General features: G+C 47.3%; 2 protein-coding genes across 4 annotated transcripts in view; both read right to left on the bottom strand.

Moving 5' to 3' along the window:
• Positions 1-841, bottom strand: part of cgnb (cingulin b) — a 46,413-nt gene extending 45,572 nt beyond the window's left edge. The window contains exon 1 of one of the 3 annotated variants that reach the window (XM_021571592.3): positions 641-841. The gene's annotated coding sequence lies outside the window, so the exon portion shown is untranslated. The remainder of the gene's footprint in view (positions 1-640) is intronic. The other 2 variants (XM_036952486.2, XM_021571593.3) reach the window with 2 other exon arrangements.
• Positions 842-3,785: 2,944 nt separating this feature from the next.
• LOC110495994 (pygopus homolog 2 (Drosophila)) lies at positions 3,786-9,249 on the bottom strand. The gene is made up of 4 exons (XM_021571594.3): positions 9,036-9,249; positions 8,355-8,429; positions 7,442-7,491; positions 3,786-7,109 (listed from the first exon to the last, which is right to left on the bottom strand). Exons 2-4 carry the CDS (start codon positions 8,410-8,412, stop codon positions 5,490-5,492), a joined length of 1,728 nt encoding a protein of 575 aa, XP_021427269.1. The 5' UTR covers positions 8,413-8,429; positions 9,036-9,249; the 3' UTR covers positions 3,786-5,489.
• Positions 9,250-9,473: the final 224 nt, after the last annotated feature.

Here is a 9,473-nt window from a genome sequence, read left to right on the forward strand (position 1 = left end):
GTATCTGTGTGAACGAAACTAGGGATGCGTGTGGCACGATGACCACAGAGAAGCGGAAAGATACTCGAATATGACCAGATATCAGCCTGTATCACGTAACACTTGCGACCTACTCTATCTATCAACCTACACGGAGATATGTGTTCACTATTCTATCTACAAAATGCTCAGGGTAGGCTGCTATTGCCTATCGACCCCGATATGCAGCTTATAGGCTACGTGTCAATATGCATACAATTACAGCGCGATAATACGATTTATATCATCACTCTGTAGTTGTGGCCAGGAAAAGCGGAGTATAAGTAAGACTGCTGCCAACGCACCACAAAGCCACAGGTGTCCCCCTCTGTGCTTATCCCAAATGAACGCTCGCTCTCCAAAACGCTGATCAGCGAAATGCAGAGAGAGGCTATTTAATACGAACGATTCAACAATTCCCTTTGACGTTCCTTTACTGGCCCCGACCGACGCCAATAACAAATAGACAATAACCTAAGCAAATAATAAGTAGGCTACCCCAGTATATGGGCGTTATAAATGTCGGCGATGAGTAGGCTATGGTTGACGTCTCTAACGCAGATACTGGAGAAAATAAGTAGCGTCGCTGAATGCAGGCGCGTTGTTATACTCTGTCGCCTACCTGCTAGAATGGAGGAAGGTCCAGGCGAGATATCAGAAGCGACGTCTAAAGTACCCTTCGATTATCAAGAGATGCGTGTGCTCACTTGCCGTGTTGTATCCCAGAATATGTTTCACAATACACTGCAGACATGAACAAACTCCTCCGGCTTCTGCTACCACCGCCGCCGCTAAAGCAACCTGTTTGCCAGTAGGCTACGTCAGATAACATCACCCCGCCCTCGAAACAAGCCGATTGGCGCGGCGCATATTGAATGTAAGGTCTTTTCTATATCGGCGGGACAGTGCTGCCAATCAAGGGTCTATCTATTACGAATATCTCACGCCTATTTGCGCTCCATGGCACCATTTGCTATAGGCTACATGAGTACATTAATGCGGTTCATTTGCATTAGACTAAAGAATGTTGTAGGGCTATTCTCAGATAGTCTAGAGATATATGATAATTTATTGATCACCAATGACCATTGATTGATCACAATTCATATTGTAATTAAATATCACAGTTGAATGCTACAGGAGAAATCTGGCAGGAGCTTAACATGCGTGTTTACGCTACAAAATTATATAAAGTGTCCTGTACTCCGAGCATGCGGCTGACCAACTGGTAAATTGGGGCGGCAGGTAGCCTAGTGGTTAGCGCATTGGGCCAGTAACCGAAAAGTTACTAGAGCTAATAAGGTAAAAGGGTAAGGTAAAGGTAAAAATCTGTTGTTCTGCCCCTGAACAAGGCAGTTAACCCATTGTTCCTAGGCCGTCAATGTAAATAAGAATTTGTTCTTAACTGACTTGCCTAGTTAAACATAAAAGTGTCGGTAATAACATGTTTCAAGCAGACCACCATGTGCCCAAGAACACTAAAGTAACCTGCCTGTAGCCATGAAGTGCTTTGAAAGGCTTGTCAAGGCTCACATCAACACCATTATCCCCGAAACCCTAGACCCACTCCAATTTGCATACCACCCCCACAGACGATGCAATCTCTATTGCACTCAACACTGCCCTTTCCCACCTGGACAAAAGGAACACCTATATGAGAATGCTATTCATTGACTACAGCACAGCGTTCAACACCATAGTGCCCTCAAAGCTCATCACAAAGCTAAGGACCCTGGGACTAAACACCTCCCACTGCTACTGGATCCTGGACTTCCTGAAAGGCTGCCCCCAGGTGGTAAGGGTAGGTAACACATCTGCCACACTGATGCTCAACACGGGGGCCCTGTCCCTATTCACTCATGACTGATTGGCCAGGCATGACTTCCAACACCATTGTCAAGTTTGCCGATGACACAACAGTGGTAGGACTGATCACCAACAACGATGAGACAGCCTATGGGGAGGAGGTCAGAGACCTGGCCATGTGGTGCCAGGACAACAACTTCTCCCTCAAAGTGATCAAGACAAAGGAGATGATTGTGAACTACAGGAAAAGGAGGACCTTTCTCATCGACGGGTCTGCAGTGGAGCAGGTTGAGAGCTTCAAGTTCATTGGTGTCCACATCACCAACAAACTATCATGGTCCAAACACACCAAGACAGTCGTGAAGATGGCACGACAAAACCTATTCCCCCTCAGGAGACTGAAAAGATTTGGCATGGGTCCTCAGATCCTCAAAAGGTTCTACAGCTGCACCATCGAGAGCATCCTGAATGGTTGCATCACTGCCTGGTATGGCAACTGCTCGGCCTCCAACCGCAAGGCACTACAGAGGGTAGTGCGTATGGCCCAGTACCTCACTGGGGCCAAGCTTCCTGCCATCCAGGACCTCCATACCAGGCGGTGTCAGAGGAAGGCCCTAAAAATTGTCAAAGACTCCAGCCACCCTAATCATACTGTTCTATCTGCTACCGCACGGCAAACAGTACCGGAGCACCAAGTCCAGGTCCAAATGGCTTCATAACAGCTTCTACCACCAAGCCATAAGACTCCTGAACAGCTAATCAAAGGGCTACCCAGACCCCCGTTTTACACTGCTGCTACTCTGTTTATCTATGCATGGTCACTTTAACTCTACCTATGTGTACATATTACCTCAACTACCTTGACTAACCGGTGCCCCCACACATTGACTCTGTACTGGTACCTCCTGTATATAGCCGCGCTATTGTTATTTTACTGCTGCTGTTTATTATTTATATTCTTTGTCTATTTTTTCCTTCTCAAAGCATTGTTGGTTAAGGGCTTGTCAGCAAGGTATATACTGTTGTATTTGGCGCATGTGACAAATACAATCTGATTTGATAAGGTTGCAGTTCCCCTGTGACCATATCAGGTATGCATTTGAGGTGATTTTTGCGTGAATGCAACTAAGGGTTCATTTAGTTTTTGATCATGACTGGTAATATAGTTGTTGGAGTGCAGTTTCTCCTGGCCCATAGACAGACTACTTACATCATGCCATGGTAATAAACAAATCTCTAACATGACATTTCTTCATAGCTCGCCTATCACCAAAAATAAGTTCCGTTGGATTGTTATGCATCAGTGGAAAGTTATGAACTCAATACATTTCCACAGAGCAGAACACAATTCTCTTTCTCAGACATCAAGAGTGCATTTAGATGGATATAATCCCCATGATAGACACTGAAGGATGGAAATGGCATAATGGTTATCAAAGCTCATGCGAGGGTTGGTCAGTAACGTTCAGGGTTTGGGTAAAAAAAAAAATATATATATATATATTCACTCAAATCACTCTCAGAAATCCCAGACCTAGGGCAATAGCACTATATGTCGTAACATTGTGGGAGGCAACCCATCTGCCTAGGGCTGGGTTCCCGTACTGGCGGCCTGCAGGTGGTTTTATTTGGCCCCACAAGTTCTCTGAGCAAAAAAACATACTTTAAAAACAATTGTTGGACATAAGACTAAGGAAAACATTTTAATTTTGGGAATCTTTTCCAAAGTACTCCCACGGCTAGATGTGATCGTATAGGGAAAAAAAAATGAGAAAAATTTAGATTTCAGTTTACTACCTGAATTGACTGATTTGAAAGGGAAATGACTCAACCCTGGTACTGCCATTAGACAATTTGAAGTAACTAGACTAGAGTAGCAGCATATCTGTTTTAGCAGGTTTAGTGTATCCCCATGTTTAATACAACAAAAGCCACAAATAAAAAGATTTGACAAGGGCGAGTACAAAAACAATTCTCTTTACTTCTTCAGAGTTCAGTATCTTTCCCACACTGTGTGGGCTGGTCAGTGCCTCAGGTTCCCACCAGAGGGCGCCTGAGTAGAGCACATTATTATACAGCAGATAGCAGTACAAAAAAAATGAATGGGGTGAGAAAAAGGCAACTTGGACAGAATGTTTTTTTTTTTTTTTTAAGAAGGAAAATTACAAACACCTGACATGACAATAATATGAACATTGATATTATTTGCTCTGTTATTTGGTCTACTTCGAGGCCTCTAGCAGAGACCAAATTACAAAAAAAACAGATTGGACAAAGTTACTGCATTTGTTCACATGCATTCCCAAAAGACTAGTACACACATTGGATATGACCATGATGTCACTACTTGTAGCTATGCCAACACCATCCAACAGCACTGATATCACAACTTCTGTGTCCAGTGAAGGAGATATAAAACGGTTGATTCAATGTATAAAAACAAAAAGTCCATTGACATAACCAAGACATTATATAATTACATTTTTTTGTTCATTGGTTGATTCTCCTGCATTCCAAGATGGACAGAGGCGTGTTTTGGGCAAACGTTCAGGCTGCATATCTACACATTTTTCTGTGGCGCCATTCTTTTCTCTCTGGAGGTGTGGGTGGGAGGACAGTCTAGTACATTGAGGAGTGGCCTGGGTCTCCTTTGGATTCATCTGCTCTGGGTCAAAACCAGGTATGTATGTGTGTGTAAGATGACCACGCTCCCACCAGGGGTCAGTCAGTCTGTCAGTGAGGCGTCTGTGTTGGTCAGTCACAAAGTATGAGGTAGTGTGTTGGTGTCAGTGCTTTGCTTGTCTCCAGGCCAAATGTCTGGGGGGGGGGGATAATGTGGACAGGGCATTGTCATGTACGGGGAAATCAGTTGTTCAGTCCAAAAGAGTCACTAAAAGTGCTTCATGTACTCACTAGCCAGTTTATTAGGTACACACATCTAGTACCGGGTCGGACACAGCTTTGCTTCCAGAACAGCCTGAATGTTCCATGCAATGTTTTTCCACTCAATTGTCCAATGTTGGTGATCACGTGCCCACTGAAGTCGCTTCTTTTTGTTTTTAGCTGATAGGAGTGGAACCCGGTGTGGTCATCTGCTGCAACAGCCCATCCTTGACAAGGATTGATGAGTTGTGGGTTCCGAGATGCCATTCTGCACTTCACTGTTGTACTGCACGGTTATTTATTTGTTTGTTTGTGGCCCACCTGATAGCTTGCACAATTCTGGATGTTTTGTTTGTCACATCATTCTTGGTAAACCCTAGACACTGTTGTGCGTGAAAAGCCCAGGAGGGAGTCTGTGATCCTGGACCCGGTGCGCCTGGCACCGACAATCATACTACGCTCAAAGTCACTTGCTTAGGTCACTTGTGTTGCCCATTCTAACATTCAATCGAACAGTAACTGAATGACTCGATGCCGGTCTGCCTGCTTTACATAGCAAGCCACGGCCACATGACTCATTGTCTACAGGAGCGATCCGTTTTCGTGAAAGAGGCGCTGTACCCAATAAACTGTCCAGTGGGTGTAAGTGTTTTTGAGTATGTAAAAGAGAGATTTGGGCATTGTAAACAGCTTATCAGATAAGGTTGGGCGAGAGAGATCAGAGCAGTCATTGTCTCTTCCCCTGCAGCCCTCCCAGTCTCTCCTCCTCCGCCTCCTGTTCCTCAGCCTTCATTGGCAGCCACCAGCTGGCCCAGGCCCTGGCGGACGTACACAGCCTGGATCTCCTTGGTTTTGAGGCAGAAGTCGCAGGCCCAGACGGCAGAGCTCTCCCGGGTCAGCAGCCCGTAGGCCGGCTCAGTCAGGCCCGTGCAGTCACGGTGGAACCAGCGCTGGCACGAAGCCTCGCACAAGATGGCATCCTGGTCGTCGTGCACCTCTGACAGACAGAAGCCACAGGGGAACACCATTCCCGGGCCCCCCAGCTTTCCTGGACCGACGCCTGGGCCCGTGGAAGTGTTGGCGGGGCCGGGGGGCAGCGGAGACTGGGTGTTGGGAGTGGAGTTGGAAGGGGGGTTAGGGTTGCTGGCGGGGGTGTTGCCCCCGCTGTTGGTCAAGTTGTTCTGGGCAGAGTTGGGGGGAGCATTGGGCATGGGGCATCCACCAGGAGCGTTGTTCTGCTGGTTGTAAGGGGTGGAGCCAGGGGCAGAATTGGGCAGAGTCGACTGCTGCTGGGGCGGGTTATTGGAAGAGGGGGTGTTGGTAGAGTTGGGCCCCTGCAGCTGATTTGGCGGCACCTGCTGAGGCTGGGATCCGTTGAGGGGGCCGGTGGGGGAGGAGTTAGGGTTGGGCTGGGGCGGTGCTGAGGGGGGCTGACCAGTTGTGTTGGGGTTGGGATGCTGGTCAGGGTGTCCAGGGAAGCCTCCTCCAGGCTGGGGAGGGCCAGAGTTGGGAGGCCCGGGGGGAGTATTGTTGGGACCTGGGGGACCAGAGGAGTTTAAGTTAGGCTGCTGAGGAGGCCCAGACTGGGGCCCACCTCCACCAAAGTTCTTCCCCTCCTCATTTCCTGGACCCGGGGGGCTGGGGCCTGGGTAGGGCCCATCTTGTGAAGGAGGGAACTGTCCTTGAGGGGGTAGACTTGGCATCCCTCCCATGTTTCCTCCTGGGCCACCTCCCATGGCCCCCATCATGTTCATCCCTCCAGGCATGCCCCCCATGGGGTTCATGGGGCCATGTGGGGGTCCCCTGGGGCCTCCGCCACCTGTTAAAGGGGGGCTGTTGAAGGGGTGCCCACCCTGTCCGTGCTGTTGCTGCGGGGGCATCCCAAACCGAGGGTGCGGTGGCCCCCCTCCTCCAGGACCCCCCATACCACCAGGGGACAGCATGGGGTTGAACGCCGGTCCAGGGTGCATGGGGGGACTGAAATTGGGGGGCATGTTAAATTGCGACGGACCCCCAGGCCCCGGGAAACCTCCCCCACCCCCGAAGCCAGGCATCCCCCCAAAGCCCAGCTGGTGGTGCGGTCCTGCGTTGGGTGGTCCTGGACCGAAAGGCGGTCTCCGACCTGGACCTCCAGGGCCTCCTACGGGTCCTCCGGGGCCCCCCATGAAGCCCATGCCCCCAGGGCCCATCCTGCCTCCACCCCCATACGGCCCTCCTCCTCCACCTGCCCCGGGGCTGGGGAGGAAGGGACCCCCTCCTGGACCTCCAGCCCCACCGGGTCGGGACGGCAGTGACGGGGGGCCAAAGTCATCGTCAAAAGGGTTGGAGGCAACCAGGTGGTCCACCATGGGGGTGGGAGGGGGCGCAAACTCAGAGAGGTGGGAGAACGCGCCACCAGGCCCCTGAAACACACAATGAGTAGAGACAAGAGAGAAAGGATTATTGAGATTGAACGATGTCAGTTTGGTAAGAGCAGAGAAGCTACACATAGTGTAGAATGGTTGAATAGTAAACTAGTGAAACCACTGATCGATGTAACAAGTTGTCAACTATGTTACCACAAAAACTAACTTGACGAGTTTAGATCATGATTAAATGTGTAACAAATCACAAGACCAGCACAAGAAAAAGTGAACACAACAAGTAAAACCTTCTCCCAGACAAGGCCACCAGTCAAACATGTTTACGTTAAGGAAGAATGTCTTCAGATCAGAATTGCCAAGGCAGTCGTTACCTGAGCATTGGATTTCCTCTTCTTCTTCTCTGGGCTCTTCATTTGTCCACCTAAAGAGGGGAAGAGGAGAACAGGAGAGATAAGAGGGACATTCTAGCAGTATCTTTCCGGTTTACAGATTAACATACACATGGTCTATTTTCCCCTCATTCCCTAAGAAATGCTTTTTGTGAGGGTGGGTTTGGAGTAAGTAGTGGGAAGATTAACCATGTTGACATTGCTATAAATACAACGCAATACTTTACATTTGTAACACAGAACCCAGATGTAAAGATCAAAGTCCAGAACCAGGAGAGGACAGAGACAACATTCCTGACTGACTGGCATGAGGACAGTGTGTGGAGGTGAGGACCACAGTCACCCAAGCCACGGACTGTTCACTCAGCTACCTTCAGACAGGTGCATCAGAGCAAAGACAGAATAAAAACAGCTTCTATTACCAGGCCATCAGACTGTTGAACAGCCATTACTAGCCATCTACCATGTGATGCACACCCACAAAAAAAAATATATATAGATATACATAAAAACAACTCATACTGCTGAACATACCCTTCTTAGTGTCTCGTGTAAATGTATCCTGGGTAAATATGTATAGATTGCTCGAAACAGAAGTATATCACATCACTCGCAACCAATACACTCATTTGATTTCAGTGTTGAACAGCCAAGCAGAGAGATGCCAGGTTTGGCTGAGTATGAGACACAGAGAGGAAAATAATGGACATCATGAGAATGTAGAAATTAAGTTAATACCAGGCCATTTACCAGCATGCAAGACATGCGAGTAGCAGGACAAAAACGATGAGACAGAACAACTGACTGCAGACACGTGGATTTGCAGCAGTGGTAACTAATGGTTAGTTCTGATCTGAGACAGACGGGATGGATGGATAAATTATCAAAATCCTACCTTTGCCTCGCTTTCCTTGGCCTTGTCCCGCCAGGAGTCTCCCCGATTCGGCAGCCATTAATATGACTGTTGGTGCTGTGCAATGTCACCGTTCATATCATGTAAGAAAAATGTAAAATGACGAATAGTCTTGAGAATTTGGACCCGAGCAATACTAGCATGTGGAGTCAAACAGTCTTTGGATTTGAGGACAGTTTCTATAGATAGATAAGTAATGTGCGTCTTCCCTTGCAATTTACAACTCGATATCTTGTTCCCCACACTTTGACTGTCACGGGGTTTGCTGGCCAACACACATGCTCAAAAACTGTGGCTAGCCAGGTTTACTTTCAGCAGCCAGCTTGTACAAAATGAAGAGCTGGGCTGAATGAAACTTAACACCCCCCCCCCCCCCCCCCCTCTAAAAATGATCACTTACAGATGTGTAACGTTAGCAATTAAGCGAGCTAGCTGTATAGCAACGTTAGCTATCACATTTGGGTAACATTAGTCATTCGTTTTTTTTATAGATTACATGTAGATTATGATTTATAACAATGAATAACCTACATTCAATTTGGTTAATTTACACATTTCGCCTCTATAATAGCCAGCGGCGCAAAATAACCGGTCTCTAGTTAATAAAATGTTGATTAACGTTAGCTAGCTAGCCTGTTAGCATTATTGGGAAGCAAACTATACCCTTTCTCCGTTGCTTGCTCTGTAGTCGTTAATATGAACCTCTCCAGTGTGTCATTGCCGATATACCAGTCCTCACACGGTATATGCTTTCTTTTGTGGTACAGCTTAAAATAATAATTGAAACAAACACACACATTTTGCCATATTAATCACGGCCTACTATCGCCGCCGGACAAAGAGGGCCAGGCAAGAGAGACGCGCATCCGGGAACATTACAACTCAGAGGGAAAGTAAGGTTGTCCTAAAAACGAGTTTTCTTAATTAAAGTCACTTTCTGCATCTAGATGAACAATAAACGTAATCACACTTATCAATAATTGTAAGTGTAGTTTAACTGATTTATTTTGTGTAGTAAATAGCACACATGATATAATTAATTTGTTCATTTCTGAAATTAGCACCCCTTTAATTTCAGGTTATGGAGCAGTCTAGAACGGA

This window comes from Oncorhynchus mykiss, chromosome 18 (genome assembly GCF_057628025.1).
Source record: "Oncorhynchus mykiss isolate SJ-2025 chromosome 18, ASM5762802v1, whole genome shotgun sequence".
NCBI classification, from domain to species: Eukaryota; Metazoa; Chordata; class Actinopteri; order Salmoniformes; family Salmonidae; genus Oncorhynchus; species Oncorhynchus mykiss.

What these genes read in the sequence shown, in the direction of transcription:
- LOC110495994 (XM_021571594.3), bottom strand. Translation starts at nt 8,412, where the DNA reads ATGGCTGCCGAATCGGGGAGACTCCTGGCGGGACAAGGCCAAGGAAAG. An exon ending in CCAAGGAAAGCGAGGCAAAG is followed by an intron (nt 7,492 to 8,354) that starts GTAGGATTTTGA and finishes TCCCCTCTTTAG; the next exon opens with GTGGACAAATGAAGAGCCCA. An exon ending in AGAGGAAATCCAATGCTCAG is followed by an intron (nt 7,110 to 7,441) that starts GTAACGACTGCC and finishes TGTGTGTTTCAG; the next exon opens with GGGCCTGGTGGCGCGTTCTC.